Below are 27472 nucleotides of genomic sequence, written 5' to 3'. Positions count from 1 at the left end.
GAGTGGGCCTGGTGGGGAGAGATCAGGTTAGATTAGGCCGCGAGAGTGGTTCCCTTATGATGGAATCCATGCTTTCCAGAGAGGGAGGCCTCTGAGCTTCCCTTCTCTGCAGCGCGAGGACCCGGGGCGGTGGCCGCCTGCAGGCCAGGACGTGGGCCTCGCCAAACGGCGGATCGGCCAGAGGATCCTGGCCTGCATCCCGGACTAAGGCCGGCGGACTGTGGGAGAGGAATTGCGCTAAGCTGCACGGTCGGTGGTATTTGTGGCTGTAGCCCCGACCCACCAGGTAACGGTCTGCGAGGCTTCCCGGGCCAGCCCCCCCACCCCCTCCCCGCTCCTCTCTCTTCTGGTGCTCGTCCAGCCAAACAGCTGGCACTCGCTGACACTCGCTTCCTGTTTCAGACACGCGGAGTTCCTTCCCCTCCTCCCGGAGGCCCCCACCACCCCGCCACCCCTCCGCCGCCGTCCCTCTGAGCGGGTCCCTCCTCCCGGGGTCCCTCCCCCCTGAGCGGGTCCCTCCTCCCGGGGTCCCTCCCCCCTGAGCGGGTCCCTCCTCCCGGAGCCCCTCCCCTACGAGCGGGTCCCTCCTCCCGGGGTCCCTCCCCCCTGAGCGGGTCCCTCCTCCCGGGGTCCCTTCTCACTGAGCGGGTCCCACCTCCCGGGGTCCCCCAGCCCCCCAGCGGGTCCCTCCTCCCGGAGCCTCTTCCCCCTGAGCGGGTCCCTCCTCCCGGGGTCCCTCCCCTCCTCCCGGGTCCCTCCTCCCGGGTCCCTCCTCCCGGGTCCCTCCCCTCCTCCCGGGTCCCTCCTCCCGGGGTCCCTCCCCTCCGAGCGGGTCCCTCCTCCCGGGGTCCCTCCCCCCTGAGCGAGTCCCTCCCCTCTGAGCGGGTCCCTCCTCCTGGAGCCTCTTCCCTCTGAGCGGGCCCCTCCTCCCGGGTCCCTCCTCCCGGAGTCCCTCCCCTCCTCCCGGGGTCCCTCCCCTCTGAGCGGGTCCCTCCTCCTGGAGCCTCTTCCCTCTGAGCGGGTCCCTCCTCCCGGGTCCCTCCTCCCGGAGTCCCTCCCCTCCTCCCGGGGTCCCTCCCCTCTGAGCGGGTCCCTCCTCCTGGAGCCTCTTCCCTCTGAGCGGGTCCCTCCTCCCGGAGTCCCTCCCCTACGAGCGGGCCCCTCCTCCCGGAGTCCCTCCCCTCCGAGCGGGTCCCTCCTCCCGGGGTCCCTCCCCTCCGAGCGGGTCCCTCCTCCCGGGTCCCTCCCCTACGAGCGGGTCCCTCCGAGCGGGTCCCTCCTCCCGGGGTCCCTCCCCTCTGAGCGGGCCCCTCCTCCCGGGTCCCTCCCCTACGAGCGGGTCCCTCCTCCCGGGGTCCCTCCCCCCTGAGCGAGTCCCTCCCCTCTGAGCGGGTCCCTCCTCCCGGAGCCTCTTCCCTCTGAGCGGGCCCCTCCTCCCGGGTCCCTCCTCCCGGGGTCCCTCCCCTCCGAGCGGGTCCCTCCTCCCGGAGCCTCTTCCCTCTGAGCGGGCCCCTCCTCCCGGGTCCCTCCTCCCGGAGTCCCTCCCCTCCTCCCGGGGTCCCTCCCCTCTGAGCGGGTCCCTCCTCCCGGAGCCTCTTCCCCCTGAGCGGGGTCCCTCCTCCCGGGGTCCCTCCCCTCTGAGGGGGGTCCCTCCTCCCGGAGGAGCCAGTCCCACTGTCCGTGCCCCTCCTGCGCGCTGTGAGCAGCAGAGCTCCGGGCACCGCTCTGGGAGGAAACCTGCAGGTCTTACAGAACCATGCTCACAAATACAACACACTCAGGGCTAATCCACCCTTTCTGGAGCAGTTTTAGATTTCCTGGAAAATGGGCAGAAAGCACAGTGTCGTGTGTTCTTGCCTCTCCCCGTCCTGTTTCCATACTGTTAACATTTCTTTGTACTTAGTTTGTGGCAATTGATGAGCCAACCCATACATGGTTACTAACCGAAGTTCACCTTCTCTACCAGGGTTCCTTCCTCGTGTTGTACATTCTATGGGTCTTGACAAAAGTACGATGACATGTCCCCCACGACAGTCACAGAACAGTTTCACTGCCCTGAAGGCCACTAGGGCGCCACCTGCTCATCCCTCTCCCCAGCCCCCCGCAGCCACCGGTCTTTTCACTGTCTCCGTACTTTTGCCTTTTCCAGAACGTCATAGATTTAGAATCACACAGCATGTAGCCTTAGGCTGGCTGCTTTCACTTAGGAATGTGCATTTAAGGTTCGTCCATGTCTTTTCATGGCTTGATAGTTTATCTCTTTCTAGGGCTGAGGAACATTCCGATGCCTGGCCGTACCACAGCCTGTTTACCCATTATAGTGGCTTCTTAAAGACTCTCCTCGTCTAGTCGGTTTCGTCACTGGGGAGGGACACTCATCCACGTCCCCATGCTGCCCTCCCCTCCAGGCAGCACAGCCACACAGGACACACCCAAGAAATGACTGTTCATTAATTAACATCTAGATTTATTTTCTCCCCTATAGTCAACCCTAGATGTCATATGGGAGGAATTTACACCTCAGATTCTCTAATATGCTTCAGTTACTGTTACTCATTGATTCATTGGAGGAACATATGCTGAGTTTCCATCAAGTGCTGGGCTCTTTGGGGATCCCTGGGTGGCGCAGCGGTTTAGCGCCTGCCTTTGGCCCAGGGCGCGATCCTGGAGACCCAGGATCGAGTCCCGCGTCGGGCTCCCCGCATGGAGCCTGCTTCTCCCTCTGCCTGTGTCTCTGCCTCTCTCTCTCTCTATCGTAAATAAAAATAAATCTTAAAAAAAAAAAAGTGCTGGGCTCTTTGCTGCGGGGTGGCGCCTGGACACAACCAGGGCAGTCCAACAGGGCAGCTGACCGGGGGTAGGCAGGCAGCAGAGTAGCTGCTGACTCTGCTCGGATGGAGAGAGCAGCTGTGAGGGCACAGGGAGGGGCACCTGGCCATGTCTTTGGAAGTCCAGGAAGGCTCTCCAAGAAGGAGACCCACAGGTCAAGGTAGAACTGGACAAGAAAAGAAGCTTGGAGGAGTTGGGGAAGGGGGCAAGGCATTTGGGGGGAGCAAGATTTCTGCAAGGAGAATAGAGAAAGGCTTATAGGTGGAGCATGGATCTCACAGACTCAGAGTGGATGGTCTGGCTAAAACATATGAGCTTCTGAGTGTGTATACAGTATATGTGTGTGTGTGTGCATGGACACATGTGTGCACACCCATTGTGGAAAGGATGTGGTAATGCACAAGGCTGGAATGACTGACAGGCTCTGTATATAATGAAAACTTCCTCTGTTACGGTTATCACCATGGCCTTTATTCTAAAAACATGGGAGCTGGGGAGTGGAAGGTTTTTAAGTAGAGGAATGAGATGAACAGATTTAAAAGGACCTCCACACCAAAAACATTTAAAAATAAGTGAAAAAATAAAAGGGCCTCCCAGGCCAGTGCATGGAGGGTGACAGCAGGTGGGGCCAGACTGGAAGTAGCAGAGGTGACAGTGGCCTGAGCGCCTTGTATCTACTGGGATCACTGGCCTTCTCAAACCCTGGAACTTCTCGCCTCGGTGTCTGCCTTCCTTTGGGGTGGGCGTGTCTCTGGATCAGCTCACTACTGCTGCTGACTCAGTGGAAGCATGTAGAAGCGTGGGGATGGGGCTAATACTCCACTGTCAAGGGCGACCTTCCTCTGATCGCCTTCCTGGCAGCGGTGGTCAGAGCAGCTCGCTCTGTATCTGGGGGGATGTCAAGAACAGAATCAGGAAATGCGACAGCGAGAATTAAGTTCTCTTTGGCAAAACAGGAAGCATGATCGGAACTTGGGCTGTTTTCCCTGAGGCCTGTTTTGTTCTTTCTCAGCTCAGTCCGATAACTTCTGAGCAACTACAGGAACATCTGCTTTCCCACCTACACCTTGAGAGGCCCCCCTTGTCTCCCCCTGACCCAGACCCCTTCGCAGTGAGGCACTCCAGTAACTGTGGCCACAGACGGATGACTAGTAATGGACTCTCTTCCTTCACAAAGCATTCTGGGGCCTCAGTCCTTAAGGCAGATGCCATGTTATTACTTGTATCAAGACTTGCTACCATGTCCAGAGAAGTGGTTGAGACAAGCCATGAGAGAAAGTAAAAGACCAATGATTAAACATGATACCATCTGTCCCAAACATGTGGGTTCGGCACTCTTTCCAAGGTACTTCTAACTGTTCAGGGCTTAGAATTTCAATTTCAAGTGTCATTTCCTACCTGAACACTTAAGAGTGTTGGACACATTCAATACTTCCTACCAAGTGTTATATGAAATCTTAGAGATCAGAGTAGGACATTTTATAAGTTCTAAAGTATCTTCTTTTAAAATGCTGGAAGGGCCCCCACACCCCTGTATGATGTTCTTCTCCTAGGAAGCTCTCTGGCAAGCAAGCTGCGTTCACCAAAGTCAGCGGGGACAAGGGGTGGTGGTTTGTGCATTGCCTCCCTTGGGGGCAGAGTTCCTGGCATGGGACGGAGGGTCCCATCTGGAGGGTGGGCTGGGCCTGCAGAAAGGACCAGTCTCCAGCTCCTGTGGCCCACTCCCCCGGCAGCGAGACCTCTGTCTGTCTGATCCAGGCAGGCTCTTCTCTCTGGCCTGTCTTTGCTTCATTTACTCTTGATTTCCTGTGGTTGGGTGAAGAGGAGGAGGTGGAGGAGGAGGCAGGGGCTGATTTCAGGTGTGGAGACCACCGTTCCTGGGGAAGCAGCCTGGGAACCATGGCCTCCTTGTGCACAAGAACACCAGACAGCACTTAGCACTAGGCTTGGGGGCCACCTGATACAGTGAAATCATCAACATAAAGGGGTGCCTGGGTGGCTCTGTTGGTGAGCATCCGGCTCTTGATTTCAGCTCAGGTCATGATCTCAGGGTTGAGGGATGGAGCTCTACATGGGGCTCCCAGCTGGATGTGGAGCCTGCTGAGATCGTCTCTCCCTCTGCTACTCTCCCTGCTAGTGCTTGTGCACGCGCCCTCTCTCACATAAATAAATAAATAAATAAATAAATAAATAAATATCTTTATTAAAAAGTATAAAAAAGAAATCATCAACAAAACACAAAAAAATGAGAAACACAGCACTAAATAGACCACAAAAATGGTACTCATTCATGGTATAAGCTGAAACAGGGAGGCAGAGCGTCCCCTTGCTCCCTCTTAGCTGGGACCATGACCCCAAATAAGTCAAATTTTACACTGTTCTGTACCTGCCATTCAGTGACCATGAAAACACCTGAAAGTATTAATTTTGGGGTTACAAATGAACTTTGGCAAGTAGATGAATTTGCAAATATAGAACCCGTGAAGAATGAGGATTCACCGTAGCATTATTTTACTAGATTCCATTTTACTCTTTGCATTGGGGGGGGGGGTTCACACCTTCAATACACTTTGTGCAGTATTTTTCAAGAACCTAAGCTTGGCTCAGAAGCTTCAAGAAGTGAAAAAGCCCAAACCACATTCTTAAGCGTTCGCTATACATTTCCAAGTAAAATTTCTATTTTCACAAAGATTTTATTTATTCATTCATGAGAGACAGAGAGAGAGGCAGAGACACAGAGGGAAAAGCAGGCTCCCCGCAGGGAGCTGATTGCGGACTTGATCCTGGGAACCCGGGATCACGCCCTGAGCCAAAGGCAGATGCTCAACCGCTGAACTACCCAGGCATCCCTCCAAGTAAATTTCTTACACCTAAGTAAAGGCTGAAATATAGGAAATTGTCCTTTTTAGGTTAAAAGTAGTTAGACATTGTCAGATTTATATGGTTCAGCTTGATATATTCTTGGGAAGCTTTCTGTCCATTACCAGAGAGATCAATTTGCTACCTCTTTTTGCATTTGGAAAGCTTAAATTACTATATACTTCAAAAGAAAGTCTTTACAGAATGTATAGATGTACTTACTCTGTTATTAAATAGAAGCATAGAGATTTGTCTTATAGGAGATGTTGATCATCTATTTTCTGATCTTTTAAAATTAAGGACACAAAGATCTCACACCTTAGTATAAATAGGCCAAATGTAAGTATTTTCTGCCCAAAACATGCTGAGCATTGGACTGTTTTATCTGAGCAAGTATATGATTTGCTTTTTAAGGGTTCTTATCATATCTGTATTTATCTAATTGAGATTAGATAAAATCTCTACCAAAGGCAGTACGATGGATAATAAAAGTCCTTGAGATTCACCTTTTAATTGTCAGATTTTAGTAATCCAGGTGATGTAACAAAGCAAAATAATAGACATTTTCATTATGATCTTGCCAAACTCAAAAGCAAAACCTATCACTTGACCTTAGTGTAGTATAATTTTTAAAATAATTTTTAAAATATTTTACTTATTTATTCATGAGAGACACACACACACACACACACAGAGAGAGAGAGAGAGGCAGAGACATAGGCAGAAGGAGAATCAGGCTCCATACAGGGAGCCTGATGTGGCACTTGACCCCGGAACTCCAGGATCATGCCCTGAGCCAAAGGCAGATGCTCAACCACTGAGCCACCCAGGCGTCTCCTTAGTGTAGTATAATTATGAAAAGCTCCAAGATACTCTGAGATTCGTATTGTATAGGTAGCACTAATTTTTAATCTCTCTTTAAAAGATCCATGGTGGATAACAACAACAACAACAACAACAAAACCCCACACTACTTCCCCATGTGCTAGCGTTCATTCACTAAGAGCCAACCAGAGAATAGTAAACAGTTGTTCAAAGGTTTGCAGTGTCTATGCAAAACTGGAAAGATGGGTTGGATTAGCTATTCCTCCTGTAAGTAGGGTTTCACTCTTTCAGATTCTTAGTTGGAATATAAACTGAGTAAATAAGTATGCTCACAAGTAAATAGCCTCCTGCTATCCCACTTGAGATCATTTGAGGTATCTAGTCTCATTTAACCATTTAAATAGGTGTTATGCCTTGATGATATCAGACTGGGAGAGAGCTGTTTCCTAGTGCCACATGGTGAGTGGCAAGCCTGAAATCAGAGCACAGAACTGTCTGCCCCAAAGTCTGTCCTTCTCTTTCCTGACTCCTTGCAGGTGAAGGTATTTTGAGAACTTCACTCTTAGGAAGGAGATGTGCAGTTTAGAACTGAAATCTTCACTACCTGTCAAGATTCCTAAATCAGCCCCCAGTATTCTACTCCTGGCGTCAGGCCTGATGCATTTGTTGCCCTGGACGTCGGGGCTGTAGAACTGGTTTTTGGTCTGAAGTAGTGGACCCTGGGTCTGCAGTACTAGATGCCAGGGCGGCAGTCTGGGAGCTGGGGCTGCAGGGAGGGGCTCAGGTCTGCAGTGCTGGGTGTCGAGGCTGCAGTGTGGGGCTCAGGTCTGCAGTACTAGGTGCCGGATCTGCAGTACTAGATGCCGGGGCTGCAGTCTGGGTGCTGGGGCTGCAGGGAGGGGCTCAGGTCTGCAGTCTGGGTGCTGGGGCTGCAGTGTGGGGCTCAGGTCTGCAGGACTAGGTGCCGGATCTGCAGTACTAGGTGCCAGGGCTGCAGTCTGGGTGCTGAGGCTGCAGGGAGGGGCTCAGGTCTGACAGCATTGGGTGTGGGGGCTGCAGGGAGGGGCTCAGGTCTGCAGTGTGGGGCTCAGATCTGCCGTACTAGGTGCTGGATCTGCAGTACCAGATGCCAGGGTTGTAGTCTGGGTGCTGGGGCTGCAGTGTGGGGCTCCGATCTGCAGTACTAGGTGCGGGATCTGCAGTACTAGATGCCATTGCTGCAGTCTGGGTGCTGGGGCTGCAGGGAGTGGCTCAGGTCTGCAGTACTAGGTGCCGGATCTGCAGTACTAGATGCCATTGCTGCAGTCTGGGTGCTGGGGCTGCAGGGAGGGGCTCAGGTCTGCAGTGCTGGGTGTCGGGGCTGCAGGGAGGGGCTCCGGTCTGCAGTACTAGGTGCGGGATCTGCAGTACTAGATGCCATTGCTGCAGTCTGGGTGCTGGGGCTGCAGGGAGGGGCTCAGGTCTGCAGTACTAGGTGCGGGATCTGCAGTACTAGATGCCATTGCTGCAGTCTGGGTGCTGGGGCTGCAGGGAGGGGCTCAGGTCTGCAGTACTAGGTGCGGGATCTGCAGTACTAGATGCCATTGCTGCAGTCTGAGTGCTGGGGCTGCAGGGAGGGGCTCAGGTCTGCAGTGCTGGGTGTCGGGGCTGCAGGGAGGGGCTCCGGTCTGCAGTACTAGGTGCGGGATCTGCAGTACTAGATGCCATTGCTGCAGTCTGGGTGCTGGGGCTGCAGGGAGGGGCTCAGGTCTGCAGTACTAGGTGCGGGATCTGCAGTACTAGATGCCATTGCTGCAGTCTGGGTGCTGGGGCTGCAGGGAGGGGCTCAGGTCTGCAGTACTAGGTGCGGGATCTGCAGTACTAGATGCCATTGCTGCAGTCTGGGTGCTGGGGCTGCAGGGAGGGGCTCAGGTCTGCAGTGCTGGGTGTCGGGGCTGCAGTGTGGGGCTCCGGTCTGCAGTACTAGGTGCCGGACCGGCAGTCCTGGGTGCTGGGTGTGGCAGTCCTGGAGGCCCCGGGCTGCGGTGTGGGGTCGGGTCTGGAGCACCGGCCGTGGGTCTGCGGCACAGAGCGTGGGGTACACGCGGGAGGACCTGGGTCGGTGGCTGTATTCATCCGACGTCCCTGGCCGTGCCACCGCCGAGCCCCGACTCCAGGAGATAGGAGGCAGCGCCCGCCGCAGCCCGAGCGCCCGGACCGGAAGCACAGCGCCCGCCGGCGCAGACCCGGGCCCGAGGGGCCCAGCGCGCAGGCGCGGGCTGCGGGGACGCGCCGGAAGCGGCGAGCCGGATGTCCGGTCGCGTGGGGTTCCGGGTTCCGGGTTCCGGGAGGCCGCGGGGGTCCGGCGAGCGGGGCCGCCAGTGCGGCGGGAAGCGGGGCCATGGAGAAGCTGCGGCGGGTCCTGAGCGGCCAGGACGACGAGGAGCAGGGCCTGACCGCGCAGGTAGCGGGCCGCGGCGGGGCCGGGGGGGCCGGGCGGGCGCCCACCTGCCACCTCGGGGGCGGAGGGAGGGCTCCCCGCCTCCCGGGGAGAATCTCGGGGAGCTTCCCGGGTTTTCGTGGGGTCTGCGAAGCCTTGAGTCCGCCTCACGGCTCGCTTGGGCCTGCCGACCCTCGGGGACCGCCGAGCTCTCCGGGGTGTTCTGCGCGGGGCTCTGCACCCGGGGGGGGCACACGGGCCGGTGGGCGGCGGCGGGGAGGCGGGCGGGGGGCAGGCCTGCAGGGGGCAGCGCCCGGGGGGGACGTGGGGCAGGGCCTGCAGGGGGGCTGAGGGGGGATGGGGCGGGGGGCAGGCCTGCAGGGGGGGAGGCGCCCCGGGGCTTGGGGCGGGGGGCAGGCCTGCGGGGGGGCAGCGGCCCGGGGGGGACAGGGGGCAGGGACCTGCAGGGGGCAGCGGGGGCTGAGGGGGGGTGGGGGGGCAGGCGGGCTGACAGGGGGGCGGGGGGGCCTGAGGGGGGGGGTGGGGGCGGTCGGGGCAGGCCTGCAGGGGGCAGCGCCGGGGGGGGGGGGGGGGAGGGGCAGGCGCTGCAGGGGGGAGGCGCGGGGGGGGGGAGGAGGGGAAGGCTGCAGGGGCGGGAAGAGCCAGGGGGGACAGGGGGCAGGGGAGGGGGCAGAGGGGGAGGGGGGGGGGTGGGGAGGCGGGGCAGGATGCAGCGGGGGAGCGGGGGGGGGGGGGAGGGGGTCAGGGCCTGCAGGGGGAGGCGCCCCGGGGCTGGGGCGGGGGGCAGGCCTGGGGGGGCAGCGCGGGGGGGACAGGGGGCAGGGCCTGCAGGGGGCAGGGGGGATGAGGGGGGGGGGGGGGGCGGAGGCCTGCAGGGGCAGCGGGGGCTGAGGGGGGTGGGGGGGGCAGGCCTGCAGGGGGCAGCGCCGGGGGGGGGGGGGGGGGGAGGGGGTCAGGGCCTGCAGGGGGGAGGCGCCGGGGCTGGGGCGGCGGGGCAGGCCTGCAGGGGGCAGCGCCCGGGGGGACAGGGGGCAGGGCCCGCAGGGGGCAGCGGGGGCTGAGGGGGGTGGGGCGGGGGCAGGCCTGCAGGGGGCAGCGCCGGGGGGGGGGGCGGACGGGGGTCAGGGCCTGCAGGGGGGAGGCGCCCCGGGGCTGGGGCGGGGGGCAGGCCTGCGGGGGGCAGCGCCCGGGGGGGACAGGGGGCAGGGCCTGCAGGGGGCAGCGGGGGCTGAGGGGGGGTGGGGCGGGGGCAGGCCTGCAGGGGGCAGCGGGGGCTGAGGGGGGTGGGGCGGGGGCAGGCCTGCAGGGGGCAGCGCCGGGGGGGGGGGGGCGGACGGGGGTCAGGGCCTGCAGGGGGGAGGCGCCCCGGGGCTGGGGCGGCGGGGCAGGCCTGCAGGGGGCAGCGCCCGGGGGGACAGGGGGCAGGGCCCGCAGGGGGCAGCGGGGGCTGAGGGGGGTGGGGCGGGGGCAGGCCTGCAGAGGGGGAGGCGCCCCGGGGCTGGGGCGGGGGGCAGGCCTGCAGGGGGCAGCGGGGGCTGAGGGGGGTGGGCCGGGGGCAGGCCTGCAGGGGGCAGCGCCCAGGGGTGGGCGGCGGCTCTGTCTTGCGAGCTGCGGGGAGAGCCCAGCCGAGGTCTAGCTTGGTTGCAGGGGCTTGCCCGGGGAGGCGGACGAGGTGCGTTCAGGGGTTTGTCCCCCAGGTGGACGAGGTGCTGTGAGTGCGCATTGGTCCTTCGGAAGTAGGGAGACCGGAGCGGGGGCGGGGAAGGTCACTGGGAAGTGAAAGAAACGGAGTTAAAAGTTGCTCATTAAGGCATTGAATCCCTGGTAAAAGATTCACAACCAAACAAAAGCATTTTTTTGCCTCTGTGCTTTACCCGGAGGCCTGGTGAAGGTTACTCTCTCTAGTGGAAGAATTAAAAATATCCCCCGCGCAGTAACTGCAGTGTTTCTGGTGTGTGCCTGCTGACTAGTTCTTTTCTGCGGGCCCAGGAGCGCAGCGCGTAGCGCCTAGTGTGCCGCAGAAGGGGCTTTTGTTTGACCCTTTTCTACCTGACTCCCTCCCTTGTTCTGTTTGTTCAGCCCTTTTTGGGGGCAAGATTCTAGGCTAGTGTGTGAGGATCCAGAGTCTACAACACAAGCATCTGCTTTCAGGGGAGCCATAAGCAGTTTGGCAGATGGTAATATAGAAATCCACAAATAGGGGATCCCTGGGTGGCTCAAGGGTTTAGCACCTGCTTTTGGTCCAGGGTGTTATCTGGGGTCCCAGGATCGGGTTCCGCATGGAGCCTGCTTCTCCCTCTGCCTGTGTCTCTGCCTTTCTCTCTCTGTGCCTCTCATGAATAAATAAATAAAATCTTAAAAAAATAAAATCCACAAATACGAGTGTGAGAGATGTCAGGAGGGCAGTACGGGCTCCCCCCACCCAGAGTCATTCTGCTGTGCTCCACTCCATGCTCCAGCGCTGTGCTGTACCCTGCAGGATTCATAGCCACATGTGGCTACTTACATTTAAAGTAATAAAAATTAAATAAGATTTGGGCACCTGGGTGGCTGTGGGTTAAGTGGCTGACTTCAGTGCAGATCATGGTCTCAGGGTCCTGGGATCAAGCCCCCCCATCAGGCTCCACACTTAGCAGGGAGTGTGCTTCTCCCTCCCGCCGGCTGGTGCATGCTCTTTCCCTACTTCCCTCAAATAGTAAATAAAATCTTTTCAAATAAACAAAATCTTTTAAGAAATTAAATAATATTTAAAATCGTTTCTCAGTCACACCAGCCACATTTCAGGTGCTCAGTAGGCACACGTGTTGTGTTTTTAAGGATTTTATTTACTTGAGAGAGAGAACCAGGGGTGGGAAGGGGCAGAGGGAGAGAGAGAGGGAGTAGCGGACTCCCTGCTGAGCTGGAAGCCCGATGTGGGGCTTGATCCCAGGATCTAGACAGCATGACATGAGCCAAAGGTAGACACTTGACCGGATTGAGCCACCTAGGCACCCCAGGTGGGCGCGGGTGTTAGTGGTTGCTGCATAGGACAGTATATGAATGGGACATTTCATGGCAGGAAGTTCAGTGGTACTGAGCTGCTCTGAACCTTGGGTACATGAAGGTGATAGTGTCACTTTTCTTGAGCCCACAGACTACAGGGGGGAAAGATGTTGAGAATAGTCCAGAAAAGGGCGAAGCTGATGATACAGGCAAGAGACAGGATCATTGCTAGAGTGCCATCCAGGTGTGGTTGGGAAGATCCCAGGAGGTGGGATATGGTGCACAAGAGAAGGGACCAGCCTGGCTTGGGCACGTGGATGGCCAGCTCGTGTGGGCTCCAGGTGCTGCCGTTGGAGCACAGGAGGATTCTCCCATGACTCCTTAGCCGTTCTCACAGAAATGGGAAATAGGGTTGCCAGTTGGAAGTTGGAGGGGGAGTGAGTGTTGACGTTCCGGAAGAAGATGTGGAGGTTGTTTAAGAGAACAGGCGAGTGAATGGATGGGCGGCAACAGTGGGATTGTTGGCAGCACCAAGGCCTCTCTTGTGGGTGATGGTCCTGGATTTGAGGACCATTTGAGGTGGGAGTCCTGAGCAGCAGCAGCAGGAGGGCAGGGCAGGGCTGGGAGCTGGATTTAAGCAGGGGTTTGGATGTTGCCCAGTGAATGCATCAGAGGGACACTGTGCAGAGAAATGGGGGATGTACGTGGGAGTGCTTGTAGGAGGGCAGCAGGAGTGGGGGGTATGGAGGGATGGGTAACTAGGGATGCTGGAGGGTAGGAAGGGGTGGTTGAAAAGGGGGATACTTAAAATTGAGACCATGGAGAGTGTTGAGATTATGGTGCCCTTATTACTGCAGATAAGGGGCTTGGTGGTTGATGTAGGGTGCAGAGACCATTGGAGGAGAGAGGATGAAGAAGCAGGAATCATAGAGCTCTGGAAGGCTTGCTTACTCCAGTGATGAAATCCCCAACAGTTAAGAGGGGAGTGGAGGCATGATAGTGAGCCCCTTGCACAATCCTTAGAAGAGCAAGAGTTGTGATGTGGGGGCGGGGGGGCAGTGATGGGGTGACCCAGGAGATGGTAGTGACAGCAGTGAGGAGGAGCAGCAGGTGGCCTAGTGTGAGGGCAGGATCTTGCAGGCAGGTGTTTCTGGGGCTGAGAAGATGGGGAACAGCAGTGAGGAGCGGCCTTCACCTGGCCCACTTCCTGCCCCTCCCTCCCCCCTCCGTCAGGGGGGTGACGAGCAGCATGGTGGTGTTGGGGGTGCATCTGAGATCCGGGACTGCTCCGTCACCCTGCTGAGGGGGTTTGGAGGCCAGGGAAGAGGCAGAGTAGCCAGAGTTGTAGGGTCCCTCCTTGCAAGGTGTCTGGGATAATGGAAGGAGGGCGAGATGGAGCCAGGTGTGAGGGTCCAGATCAATCACACGGCTTCCTGTAGCGCTGGTGTAAGATCCAGACTCTACCCCAGGCGCCTCAGCCCTCTGCACACCTCCCCACCTCACCTGTCCCGCAGGACTACTGTGCTCTGCTCAGCTTCCTCTGCCTCTGCCATTTCTTTTTTTCTGGGATGCTCTAACCTGGCTCCCAGGGTTTGCCCACATGGCCTTAACCTGCGTGGGCCCTTTCTCTCCGGGACCCACAAGGGTGACAAGACCGTTTGTGGTACGTGAGATGAGGACGTGGATCCAGGAGGGAGGTTGGTGTAATGGGGAGGAGAGGGGATTTCTTCCTCTGATGTTTCTTCTCATTTTCTCCTGGTCTCTGTTTGAGGCACCTCCTCACAGGCGTTTAGCAAGACTCCCAACCCAGCTGAAGTAGCACTGCCCTTCTCGCCCTCCATCCTTGGATCTGCTTGATTCCTCCCTATAGCACATACTACACCTGATGTTCTAGCATGTGGGCATTTACTGATTTGCGGGCAGCCACCTTATCGCATTGACAGCTGTGTCACCAGTATCGAGCTCAGGTGCTGAGCAGTCAGGGTCAGAGTGGCCCATTGAAGCAATAGGCCGCGGTGCCTAGGTGGCTTAGTCCACTAAGCGTCTGACTTTGGCTTAAGTTGGGATCGAGTCCTGTGTAAGGCTCCCTGCCCTTCCCCCGACTCGTGTGCTCACTCTCTTTCTCTCAAGTAAATAAGTAAGTAAAATCTTAAAAAAAAAAAAAGAAAAAAAAAAAAAAAAAAAAAGGAAGGGGCAGTAGGCCAAACTGGCAGGGCAAATTGTGCCTCAGATCACTTTCTGTGGCAGTAGCAGCAAGAGGCTGGAAGTCAGGAAAGGCCGGCTTCCCTCTGTGCTGTTTTCACCCCATGGACTGGGCACTGGTTGGTGGTCTGCTCCCTGTCCAGAGAGCCCCAAACCAAAGGCTTGGGCAGTTTTACAGAGCCTGATGTCAGGGAGAAGGGTGTGTGGAGGGCCAGACTCCTCAGCCAGCACATTGAACAGACATCAAAGATCGCTTAGCAGTATTTGCTGAATGAATGAATGAGCAAAGGCTGGAGAGTGAACTCAAGTGAGCTGCTGCTTCAGGCTGAAAGAGGCATACTCATGTGTTCAGGTTCATGGGAGTGGTCTCAGGGACAGAACATGGGTCACTTTTGAGAAGGGTGAGAAGCTGATACTGCAAGTTTCCTGAGAAGGCCGAGGGGTGGGGCTCTGAAGCACAGTGGGTTGACCTCAGCCCCTCTGTGGTCATCTGAAGAGGAAGAGAAGGTATTCTTGAGGGAGCCTTGGGGGCTCGGTAGCAGCAAGCAGTAGAGGGAGGGCACGTTGATGGTTTCTGTTTTCTCTGTGAAAGAGGGGAAGTTATCTGTATAGTAGAAGTGTCACAGCAACACTTGCAGGGTTGAAATCATCTGTGGTCAGTAGAGTGAGAAGGCACATTGACTTCACAGTGCCTGTCAGTCCGCCATGTCATGTGGCCAGGTGGGCGGCATCGGGGCCCACTGGGAGGTGCTGATGGCCTGGGTGCGATCCCCCCACCTTGCCACATGACTGCTCAGAGGAAGCAGGCTTGATGGTGGCATTTTGCCAGATGGAAGCAGCAGAAAGGGAATTTTAACTGTCTTACTGAGCTGGTGGGCTGGACGAGCGTGCCACCTGGAGGACTTTGGGGTCCAAGAGCAGCGGCTTGAAGTTTGGATATGGAGAGATTTTGGGCTGCGAGAGCGTCCTGGGTCACTTGGTGGAGTGGAGGGCACGGGCCACTGAGATTAGGGGTTGAGGAACAGAAAGTCCGGGCAATCCCCGTGGATGTACGATTATCCAAGGCTCCCCTGGGATCCAGTGTAGGACCTGTGGTCAGGGGCCCCGAGTGAGAGAGAAGGACAGGGGGAGCTGTTGGTGCCAGGAGTGAGGTGGGCCTGCTAGTCACGGAGGAGACTGAGTCAGGAGCCGGGACCCGAGAAGGCAATGCTGACCTCCCTCGAGAGCGTCTGTGGACACCTGTTCCCCGTGCTCGCTCTCGCTCTGGTGGCCTTCCTCCTCCTCCTGCCCACCGTCATTTTGAAGGAGGACTGATGGGAGTCCTGCACTCAGGGTGCTTGTTCAGGTGGTAGTCACCCTGGAGCAGGGCTCAGGCCAAGACAGCCGGCCCCTTCGTGATCGTGTGGCTCTGCTCCTGGCTTCTCCATCACTGGGAGAGAGGCGAGTGTCCCCAGGGCCTCGGCTTCATTCTTTCACCTGTAATGCTGCTGCCACCGGGAGATGTTTTCCAACTACTTTCTCTAAATCAGCAAAATTCTGGTTCCAGGTAGTGGTTTGCTGTGGCGGAAGAGTCCTCTCCTGCACACGAGATGCTTTCTCTTTGCTTCTTCTTCCTTTGTTTGGTTTCTCTAATTATTTTTACAGATTTTTATTTATTTATTTGGAGAGAGAGAGAGTGCTCTGGGGGAGGGATGGAAGCAGAGGCAGAGAGAGAATCACAAGCAGGCCCCCTGCTTGAATGGAGACCAATGTGGGGCTGGATGTCATGACCCCGAGATCATGACAGGAGCCAAAATCAAGAGTCCGATGCTTAATCCACTGAGCCAGCCAAGTGCTCGGGTTCCTCTTCCTTTGATAACAAATATGTCAAGTAATTGGTACCCATGTCCCTGTGTATTTCTTTTCAGAGACTATCTTTAAGAAATCAGTATGATTGCTGGTTCTGCTGGGCTTGTTCCTGATTGCGCTTGGACCAGAAAGTAGCACCTGAGTGCTTCTGAAGCGAGTCTGGAGGATCAGGGCCCCTTCTGGCTCCTTTGTGGGGAATGCTGCACCAAGTTTTCTTGCATGTTTTCCAAATAAGGCACCAGGGAATCCGTAATTTGTTTCTGTAGTCTGGACAGTTGGCAAAGCTGAAGACAAATCATTTGCTTGTGGGTTGAATATTCTATATTTTCAAATGCAAATAACTTGTTTCATTTTAAAGATCATCACTTGGAAGATGGTAATAAGGGGAAAATACCTAATATGTAAATAATCGTGCTAAGAGTGAACTGGCTGTTGAAAACCAGCATCTGAACTTAGGAATGGTGGGGTGGTTTAAACTTGTGAATGGAAAGCAGAAGTGACTTGTCCCCACATCTCCGTGTCCTCTGGCTGCAGGTTAGAAGGCAGGCTTCCGTGGATGCTGCTCTGTAGCCCATCTCCCATGCAGTGAGTGGTCTTTGGGGTTCATGCTGCTCTGTGTAGTTGAAACACACTTCCTGGCCACACTTCCTACTCAGAAAGGATGGTACTTGGGTGTTTTCATAGACAAGTCCATTCTTGGTTTAAATGGAGCTGTGGTTTTGCTATAAACAGGTGACATTGCTAGAAATCAGAATGTGAGTTAAAGCAAATTTAAAACATTTAAAATGTGTTAAGTGATATATGTTGCATTTACAACCTTATCTTGTTTTTATCTACTTTTCATGCCGCATAAGGATTCCCAGGTTAATCAGTTGAGGTAAGGAATGTAGCAAGAGGTATTTTTGAGCTTTTGCATAGGAATTTTCTGCTTTTGCTTTATTATTCTTGAAAATACATTATAAGCATGTGAACTTATTTTTAAATATCTATGGTAATATAAGTTAGAAATTAAATTGTGATCTATAAATTCCTAATATATATCTCTAGTTTCCCCAAAATAGCGTTGTTGATACTTTTTCAGCTTTGTTGGGAAATGAGTATCCTTAGGAATCTGCATGTGTCCATGGCTCAGTCTGGGTTACTGTGTAAGGCATGCCTGGTGATTTCCACTCTTCGCCCACCTAAGTTGGTTACAGTTTGCGTATAGGAGTGCCATTGCTCTAGCATAAATGATCATTTAAAAAAATGTGTTTTTAATAATGGTGGAGGAGGTACCTAGGGCTCTCCTGAGTTGGTTTTAAATGAACCTTTTATAATGAATGGAAGTTACGTATCCAGTAGCGGACACTACTGGTGGCTGCCCACCCCCGTTGTGAAGCGGGTGTATGCGTCCCTCAGCGACTCACAGCTGTGCCCTCCAGCACACCTTGGAGGTCCTGCGGTCACCCCCACTTTGCCTACAGCCTGTGGCCAGCCAATGGGAGGTGGGTTCCAGACAGTGGCCTTCCCAGGCCCAAGCTGAATGTCGGCTGAAACCACATCATCCTCTCCCTTCCCTGGCAGCTCCCCTCACTTCCCTCAGGGTTTCTGCTGAGAGCAGCAAGTGCATCAGAACCCCTGTTTCGGGCTCTGCACTTAGAGGCCTCTCCTGTGCCCAGAACCCAGCTTCAGCGTTGGTCCACATCTTGCTTGTCTTGTTTCATTTTTCCCCTATTTTTTTTTTTTTTTTTTAGTTATTGAATGTTTTATAATGTGTAACATATGTTCTGTCATTTCATGGGTGTCGGGATATGTCTGCTATCCTGCTAAGGGCTGTAAAAACCAGGCGCACAGTGCCACGGGTGCACCCATCCGACCCCCGCCTTAAGTTTCCCTTCATGGTCCCCGGGGTCTTGCCCTTCTCACTGACCTGCAGCAGGCACGAGCCAACGGGCCCCGCGTCCAGGGTCTAGGGAGGCTTTGCCTCCTTCACTCTGAAGAGTCAGGCTGCACTAAGCAGCCGAAGGACATGTTCTGCTTCCCCTTCCTTCCTAAGGTCCTGGACGCCTCGTCCCTCAGCTTCAACACCAGGCTGAAGTGGTTCGTCATCTGCTTTGTCTGCGGCATTTTCTTCTCCATCCTTGTGAGTTACGGCTTTCTGCTGCCTAATGATTTTTATTTTAGGCCAGGCTAACGTCATACGTCATTTAGTTCCAACAAGCAGCCTGCAGTCTAGACCACCCGCAAGACTGTTTCCATGGAACACAGAGATCAATACAGAGATGCAGAAATTAGTATTTGGGGGGAGTTTATGGATTGTGAAAATATATATATATTTTTAAAAAATCAGTGTGTATAGAAAGCTTCAGAGTCAGGAACTGAGATAAGTTAACTACCTTATGTAACTTGTCATTTGTAAAGAGCATTGATTTAAGGAGAGTGAGATGATTTACACATGTTATGGCTAAGTTAGATATACACAGAATAGGCAGAAGAGTTCAATTAGCAAATAACAATGAAAACTGTTTTTACAAAACAATATAATTAAAGACTATGTACTAGCATGTCCATTGTTATATAATCATATTCCCTTTGTAGCATGTTTATATTTTAAGCTATCACAATGGTAAAATTATTTCAAAATATATCTTCACTCAGGGGACTGGATTACTGTGGCTTCCTGGTGGCATAAAGCTTTTTGCAGTGTTTTATACTCTTGGAAATCTCTCTGCATTAGCCAGGTGTGTATACCAGTCTGGCTCCTCGGGGTGTTTGGTTTGCTGGCACTGTCAGCAGCCGTCCTTGCCGTAAGCACTTCCCCAATAGCAAGGCTGCTAGAGCCACATTTCTGTTCATTCAGTAAGTGTACATCGACTTACGCTGAGTGCTGGGGCGCACTGTCGCGGGGAGGGTAGGGGTTGCTAAGTGCTCCTGTCTGTTACTCCAGTGTAAGAGGTGGGCACTGTGATCACCCCCACCCTGTGGCCGAGCAGAGTAGCACAGAGAGGGTGAGTCACTACCCTGGGATGAGCCCCATTAGGTGACTGGCAGGCTTTCCACCAGATAGTCCTCTGGAGCCATGGCTCATGGCTGCTGTGTTCTGCTCCCTGCTTGGGAAGCCCGTCTCAGGGAGAGGAGCCGACTGCTGCCCACCAGCTAGGAGCCCCCACGGTAGTGGTGCTGAGCAGAGAAGTTGGGGGTGAGGAGCGCCAGTGAGCCCAGTAGCATTTTGGGTTGGTGCCCCGGAATTCCTCTGAGGATCTTGGTGCATATTTGAGCGTGTTGGTGTCTGTTAAGTAGTTGTCAGATGTATGAGTTTTGCATTTGTATACATTGAGCTTTCAGAGGTGACCTTCTGTCTCTGGAATTTTCTGGATCAAGGTAGTCAAGTGAACCTGCGTGAGCCAAGGCCAAGCTCAGTGGGCTTTTCTGGGCTGGTCCCTATAGTGCTGCTTCTTGGGGCTACAGTCCGAACAAAGCCCTACCCGGCAGTTTTATGTTGTGTCACTGTTGTGGGCTTCACACTGTTGTTACATGGGAGTCGTTTATCATTGCTCTGGTCTGTAGCACGCAGAGGTGAGGAGTGGTAGTGATTGGACTGGCACAGATGGGGAGCGAGTCACCTGTGAGTTCAGGACGGCTTCGACCATCATGATCACCTGTAGCTTTGAAATAACACTATGAATAATTTGTGAAAAGGCATTTGTGTGTCCTAGAACACTAAGGGCTCCTGGCTCTCTCAGTCGGTAAAACACGTGAATCTTGATTTCAGGGTCATGAGTTCAAGCCCCATGTTGGGCCTAGAGCTTAGTTAAAAAAATAAATAAAATAACAAGGTCTTTAAAAAAAGTTTGCTTTTAATATTAAGGAAAAATAGAACTGATTTAGTGAGAGATTTTTATTCGTAAATCAGCAGAAGATTTTTTTTTGTAAAAGCATTTATGTTTAGATAGCCAATTAGTAGATTCATCTCTTCCTTCTGTTTGTTTCAAATAGTACTTGCTTTTTCTTTTTAAGTACGTGCTTTTTAATGGGACCTATGAAGCAACTGAAGAAAATGTTTGAAACAACAAGATTGCTTGCAACAATTATTATGCTTGTAAGTAAATAATGAAAATTAAAACTTAGAGCAGTGTTTTTGCATTATTATCTTACAGATAATTGCCCGCTCTTATGTACGTGCTATTATATCTTGTGCTGCATGTAATCATATCCTTAAGGCTGTGTGTTTAGAGAATTTAGATGATACAGCATTATTTCAACTGACTGACTTGCTAAATCCTGCCTTTTGTTGTCTAGACCTACCGTTGGCGCTGTGTATTTAAAGTGGACATATGTCATTTCCCAGCCCTGTAGAGCGCCTTGTAACAGATGGCTATGTGCTTTTTGTGGGGGTGGTGGCTGGAATACAGGTCTCTTCTCTGAGGCTGTTCGCATCTTTTCTCAGGAACACTTGGCTTCATTTAAGTAGCCTGTCACCTGGCTTTTGTCCCTTCCCTGTGTTACTGTTTGTACTCCCAGCAGCACGGCTTCTATAGCCATGTCTTTCAGGTGCCATCTATTATCACTTTATGGATTTTGTGCATGGCTGTCAGGTCATTACTCTTAAATTTCCTGTCTCTTTATCTTTGAACCGGGCAGGGTTGGGCTTGTGGTTAGAAAGTTTGTACTTTGTGTGTTTTGGGTTCTTGGCTGCTGGTTTGAGTGTTGTGGGCCAAGGAACTCAAGTGTCCCTCTCTCCACGGAGTCTCTGGTTCCTTGTGGGCTTGTCTGTGTCTCTTGCAGAGTTCTCTTGCCTTCAAGCATGTTGTCGAATCTGAGGACCAGCATCAGCTAGTGTATCCTTGTAATGCTAGGAAGCTTTTTAACACAATTAAGCTTGGTGGATTTGTAGGAAGGAAATGTTCCCACATAATCTGTGTGAGTCTTATCAGAGAAGAAAACCCTTTTTAGCCTAACTTTTTATTTATGTCCTTATTTAGCTTCATCATAATTTATTGCCATTTTTCTAATTTTTCCAGTTATTTTGTATTTCCTATATTAGCTATGTACGGCAGTGTATTAATATTCAACTTTGTGTGGGTTACCTAAAAGTTAGCTTATGCTTAGACTGTGAGAAGTTTTATACTTTTCTAAGATTTTATGTAGATTGGCTTTACTTTGGATATCCTGGACCCCATCTTAGTAATGCACTCTATGCAGTAAATGTAAAGTCGAGAAGGCTGTTCATCAAACATTTAGAACATTCAGAAATGTGTTTTCCAGGAGAGACCATGAAGTATTTATATCACGTAACTCTGGTGATGACTTGAGTCATGACGTTTCCATTTGAGTGAGCGTGGTCAGATTTGCTAACATAATTGATGCCTAATAATGACAGGGAAGCAGTACTGCCACTTATGTAGTCTTCTGAGTGCCAGCCCCTACCCTAGGCCCATTACAGACAAGTTCCAATTCATTTGCCACCATTGCCCTTTAGAGCAGGTCAGTAGATACCATCCTCATTTCAAAGAGAAGAGAACTTAAGGCGAGAGCAGACAACTGACTTACCACTCAGGGCGTCAGAGCTTGGGTCTCATGCAGGGCTCTGCCTGCCAGCCTCCTGCTTGTCACTGTTGCTGTGGCCTGCCCGTCATGATCACTTCCCTGCCTCCTCCCGGGACAGTGGGACATGGAGTGATGATGTCCTCTTTGGTGTGAAAATCATGACAGTAGATTCCTTGTGTCAAGTAAGGGTGTTCCCTGTCTTGCTAATAATATCTGTTGCAGTATTCTGTTATGAAACATTAGCAGGAGCCCTCATAACAGCTGTGGTCAGGGGGTTAAGCGTCCAGGTGCCATGATGAGCAGTGAGCGGTGTGTGGAGGTGTTCAATCCCTGTACTGTACACCTGAGGGTGATAGGACACTGAGCATTACTTATATAAGAATTTTTTTAAAAGCAGCTGATACGATCCTTTCTCAAACATCTTTCCTGTTGATGTAATCAGAGGATTGTTTACTAGGTGCTTGCAGTTCGCCAAGGAACACTGCAGTCCTAGATGTGAAGGTAGGGTAAGCTTAGGGTAAGCTTGGCCTGGAGTACATAAGTATATCAAGAGTCGGCCGCATCATTGATTTTATGAATTTTTTTAAGCTTTTGGAAGGACTCACATTTGCAATTTTTTCTTTCCTTTTCTATAGTTGTGTTTGATATTTACCTTGTGTGCTGCTCTTTGGGTAAGTGACGTCAGCGGTGCCTGCTTTCTACTAACGGTGGCCCCTCCCCGGTGTCATATCGCCATCCCAAAGGAGCTCAAAGTCTGGCTTCTTAAAACCCCCAAAGGTCAGGTGTTCCTAAGATTGTGTGTGTGAACATCAAGTTAGTGGCTAGGCTTGTGATAGATTCTGCCATTCGGAACGGAGAGGTGAGTTCTTACTCACTCTCAGGGTAGACTGAGCTGCCCCTCTCACGGCCCCCTCCTACTTCCCAGGCTCCAAGAGGCTCCTGCAGTGGCTCTGCTTCCTCTGTCTGCTTTGCCGTCCCCTCAGGCAATGGGAGAATCACAGGATGTTGAAACTAATAAGGAGAAAGGGCAAGAAAACAAAGCAAAACAAATTAACCAAAAGAGGCGAATGGGGCTGCTTGGCTTGCTCAGTTGGAAGACCGGGCATTTGGATCTCCATGCTGGGTGTAGAGCTTACTTGCTTTAATTGTAAAAAAGATGTAAAATCACTAAAAAAAAAAAGGGGAAGAGAAATTAATTTTGTACGTCTTCTGTGAGGGTGAACGGCTCATTCGCCTACCGGAAATTATAATATTGCAGTTCGGCTCACTTTTCGGGACTCCTGAGTCTTCAGTATATGTGTTTGTTGCACCATCTGCTTCCAAAGGGATGTGAGGTAGTTCCTGAGCTATCAAGAAAACTGCACTCTTAGAAAAAGGAAGAGTAGTACATAATATGTTTTAGAAATACTCTATCAAAAATGTTCCAGTTTTTTTAATTTTGATCATGTAAGGATTGAGCTTTAATTATGTGACCAGTCTTAAACCTAATTTCCCACTGATAACTTAGAATATTCTTAAACAGTACCTGTATGTCTGTGTGGAATATTGATTTCTGGTGCTGGGATGGTCTAACCACGTATTTATTTGTAGTTAGTAGACTTAAAATGATAAGGAAGTGAACAAATATAAATAAAAATGGACAAGGAATCCTAAAAATAGCCCATTTTAACAGGAACTGTTCGTTTTACATTATCCTAGAAGATCACAATAGAATGCAGTTTTCCTTCAAAACCTAACTCAAGGAGCAAGAGAGAAGGAGTGAGTGGGGAGTCCCACAGAGGACAGACAGGGACAGCTGAGTATGGTTTGAGTGTTGAGTGCAGCAGAGAGGACGTGGACTTGGACATGAGACTGTAGGAGCATGGCTCTTTATCTCGGGACCACCAAGCCAGTGCCGTACATGGAGCAGTGTTTCAGTTAAACTTCAGATCTACTGAATCTTGAATCTATCATACTTAAAGTAAATAAAACATTATCCATGTTTGGAAGGGAAAAAGATGGAACTTGTGAAAAATATTCTTAAAAATTCTTAACTTGTTATTTCTGTGTTTGCTGTTGTCAGTGGCACAAGAAGGGACTGGCCTTATTATTCTGCATATTGCAGTTCTTGTCCATGACCTGGTAAGTCTCACATTGATGAGAAGGTTAAAATTCCCTCAGCAGTGATAAGTGTGTTGTTTGGAGCCTGGGAACAACGTTAGGCTTCCGCGTGATGAAGACTGTGCCCTGGAGGGGCCAGGGCCTCCTGGGAGGTCAGAGGAGTGAGATCTGCGGGTGTGTCCCGTGAGACTGGCACATAGCTCCGTGGTGACCAGAGGGAGGGCTCGGGGAGGTAGGGGTTATGGCAGTGGGAGGTGCTGTGCCAGCTCAGTGACACACTTCCTGCTTTCCTGGTACGTGAAAGAGAAATGACGAGAAATATAGATGATACTACGTGAAGCCATAAAAGTGAGGCCATATCACAGGAGAAGCCCCAGAGAATGTTGGTTTGCTATTCCCTTTGCACTGTATTGCTGGATAATTACAGAGTAGAATTCTTTCTGCTGCGTGTGGCCCTGTGATATCTGGCGCTGCCCCATCTGAATCATCAGTGAATGTGGTTGACCGTTCAACACCTCGGGGATTAGGGGCACTAGCCCCTACCTAGTCGAACACCTGTGTATATCCTTGGACTGCCCCAAAACTCACCTCCTAAAGGCCTACTGTTGACCAGAAGCTTGACCACTTACATAAACAGCTGAACAATACGTCGTATATACTGTATTCTTACAATAATACCCGTTTCTTAATTCTTTTTGGTATTCCTAGGCCAAGGGGTTCATTTGTGAATTTTTTCAAATTGTCACAGATCTCCAGCAAAAAATCTCCCAAAGTATTTATTTAAAAAAAAAAAAAATCCATGTTTAAGTGGACCAGAGAAGGTCAAAGTCCTGTTGTGCCAGAGTCAGCCGCCTGTGGATGTAAATAGCTCCCGTGCCCCTCCCTCTGCCTCACTTCCCCTGTCCCTCCTTCCCAATATTCCCTGACCACGCGCTCCCCTCCAGGAAGCCCTTTCCTGCTGTGGACTGCATCTAGTTCAGCTGCGAGAAAGGCCCAGTGGGCATGGGATTGGATTAGATGAGCTCTACTTCCCACACTTCCTTGTTTTTGCACATGCGACATTTTCAGGGGTTTCCTTTTCTCTTCAGAGCTACAGTTGCTTTGCTCCCTCTAAGACCCAGTCCCCACCCCCCTACCCCCCAATCCATTGTCTCCGGCGTGGCCGGTCCAGAGATCAGCCTTTGCCTTGGCCCTGGCTCTCTCTCCACTGATGGCTGGAATACTGCTGGGTGCTGCGTGCGCTCCTCTGCGTGTTGTTTGGCTCTGTGTCAGTGACCTGTGGGGAGATTAGAATCAAATTCCTTGGCCTTTTTCTATAATATGTTGCTTTTTCTATTGCATCATCTGTACTTAATGATTGGTTTACCTGCTAAAGGAGAATGCAGTTTATTCTCAGTTACTTTACAATTTTTTTTTTTTTTTACTTTACAATTTTTATTTTAAAAAACCCAAAGGGTCATTTCTAGTATCCCCAGCCTAGACTTCATCAGGTGTCAGAGGCACATAAAGAGTTTGTAAAACACAGAGTTTCTTGGTCAGGAGGTAGGGGGTGGGGCACAGTCATTTGCATTTTTAACCAATTCCTGGCTGATTCTGTTATTACTGGTCTGGGGCCTTATTTTGAGGATTACTGTACAATATCGTGCAGCTGTATATTCTGTGGTATTCACTTGGCATGCGGAAAAACAGTATTTAGATGGTCTCAATATCTTTGAACTTTTCTTGTAGGTACAGCCTGTCATACATCCCATATGCAAGGTGAGACTCTTGTTTCCAGTCCTCTAATCATCTTTACACAACTACATGAATTTTAGCATATGCAAATTAAAATGTGATATAAAAGGCTGTTCTTTGAGGACTTTAACTTTCTTCCCCCAAAGAAATTATTTTTTACATAAGATGAGTAGGAGTCTGCCAATATAAAGTAAAGCCGTTTTGAACGTATGTAAGCAGTTAGGTTGGGAGCATACTTCTGCTTTTACCCCCTGGATGTTTGCAGTTAGGAAATTTTGACAGGAGATTCCTGATCCTTTCATGACTGCAAATACTCAGGAAATGGGATGTAGAGATGCCAGCAAAACAAGTTCTACATTAAAGAAAAAACAAGTTAGTGAAAATATGGCATGTAATACATACGTGTTAACTTTGAAGCCAGTAGAAACATGTTTATTTTCTATGTCAAGAGTAAATGCCATTTTTATATATTTTTTCGAGAAATGTACTGATTTAGCTGTGGAGGGAAAACCAAAACTAGTTGTAATCTTAAACCAGTTCAGACAAGTACTCTGTTAGGCACAGCTTTGCTTCTTTGTGAAGTCTGGAAACATAGCTTACATATGAAACATAGCAAATTTGTATGCCTAATGTGAACAGTGAAGGAAATTGTAGAAATCCTATTTTTATTCCACTTCAAATGAATGGTTCTTTTTTGACAAGTGCTAATGAGCATGAAAGCAGACCAAGGTCACCTGCAGGTGGGCAGGCCGTAGACTAAGAGAGCTACAGGTAATCGGCCAGTCCTCAGGACCTTAGTAGAGAGGTCTCGTGCCGTTTCTCAGCACCTTGAAATGATGTCCAGCCCCATAAGCCTGAGCTCGAAGCCATGCCCATCCCCTGCCTTTGAGGGTGGCGCCAGGGATTTGCTCAGATGCTCCAGTTCATTGGTGCATGCTTCTGACAATCCACATACAAACAGTAACTTTAAATACACAACAGTGTTATGTAATAGTTTAAACTGTCTTGTGGAGAAAATGTGAAAGGCGAAGGAAGTCACGTGAATATTTCTTTGGAATTCTGAGAATGTTATAAACATTTAGTTTTTTGTTTTTTATTTTTTTAAAGATTTTATTTATTTATGCATGAGATACAGAGACTGGCAGAGACATAGGCAGCAGGAGAAGCAGGATCCTTGCGGGGAGCCCAATGTGAGACTCAATCCCAGACTCCGGGATCATGCCCTGAGCCAAAGGCAGACACTCAACCACTGAGCCACCCAGGCATCCCAACATTTTGTGTTTTTTTAACTATTTTTTTTAAAGATTTTATTTCCAGAACAATTTCTCTTTATTCATGAGAGACACAGAGAGAGGGAGAGAGGCAGAGACACAGGCAGAGGGAGAAGCAGGCTCCATGCAGAGAGCCCGTTGGTGGGACTCCATCCCGGGTCTCCAGGATCAGGGCCTGGGCTGAAGGCGGCGCTAAACTGCTGAGCCACCGGGCTGCCCCATTTTGTTTTTAAAAATCCAATTATTTCTTTTTTTTACAATTCTTTTGTTAGGTTATTTTTGGTATTTACATTTCTTTCTCAAGATTAGCATATGTACTAGAAAAGATTTCTTAAATGCCATTTCAGGCATTAAAACATGATTTCCAAATCTCAGTTCTTGATTTCAAGTGATAGTCAGCAGAGTTTCCTTAGGGAGTGTTTTGGTGATTGCATCTGAGTTCTGACATAAACAGGTGATGATGCATTTGTCTCTTGGCAGGCAGCAGTGTTTCCTCCGGCATTACTGTATATGAGGCAGATTATTACATTGTTTTTTCTCCTTTTTTTCCCCCCACCAGGGATGCAGTAATTAAATGCTGTTCTTCTCTCTTAAATTGAAAATCAGAAACTTTGAAAAGAGCATTGGAACTTCAGCGTTCTGTTTTTTGTGAAATACGGTTTTCCTGATGTAATAATCACTCCCCAAACAACTGGTGTGACAGGTTAAGACCATTTTGTGTACTGGTGGAAACTACATGTTTGATTAAACTGTTAAATACTTGTAACATGAAATTCATTATGTGTCATTAACGTGTTCTTTCCCAAAATAAGGAGTTTTTAATCATTGCCAACTGTAAATGATTTTTAGTTTTTTA

At 51.4% G+C, this 27472-nt stretch overlaps 1 protein-coding gene across 3 annotated transcripts; it reads left to right on the top strand.

Moving 5' to 3' along the window:
- The first annotated feature begins 8799 nt into the window (after positions 1-8799).
- Positions 8800-27389, top strand: SFT2D1 (SFT2 domain containing 1). 3 transcript variants are annotated; one of them, XM_038526521.1, is made up of 8 exons: positions 8800-8956; positions 18021-18107; positions 18623-18705; positions 19982-20063; positions 22147-22182; positions 23574-23632; positions 25340-25369; positions 27176-27389. In XM_038526521.1, exons 1-8 carry the CDS (start codon positions 8894-8896, stop codon positions 27213-27215), a joined length of 480 nt encoding a protein of 159 aa, XP_038382449.1. In that variant the 5' UTR covers positions 8800-8893; the 3' UTR covers positions 27216-27389. The 3 variants fall into 3 exon arrangements, with proteins under 3 accessions (XP_038382449.1, XP_038382450.1, XP_038382451.1); XM_038526522.1 differs by lacking the exon at positions 22147-22182; XM_038526523.1 differs by lacking the exons at positions 23574-23632; positions 25340-25369; positions 27176-27389 and adding an exon at positions 22437-23567.
- Positions 27390-27472: the final 83 nt, after the last annotated feature.

This window comes from Canis lupus, chromosome 1 (assembly GCF_011100685.1).
Source record: "Canis lupus familiaris isolate Mischka breed German Shepherd chromosome 1, alternate assembly UU_Cfam_GSD_1.0, whole genome shotgun sequence".
Lineage (NCBI taxonomy): Eukaryota > Metazoa > Chordata > Mammalia > Carnivora > Canidae > Canis > Canis lupus.
The sequence above is the reverse complement of the archived record's forward strand: the minus strand, read 5'-3'. Positions and strand labels throughout refer to the sequence as shown.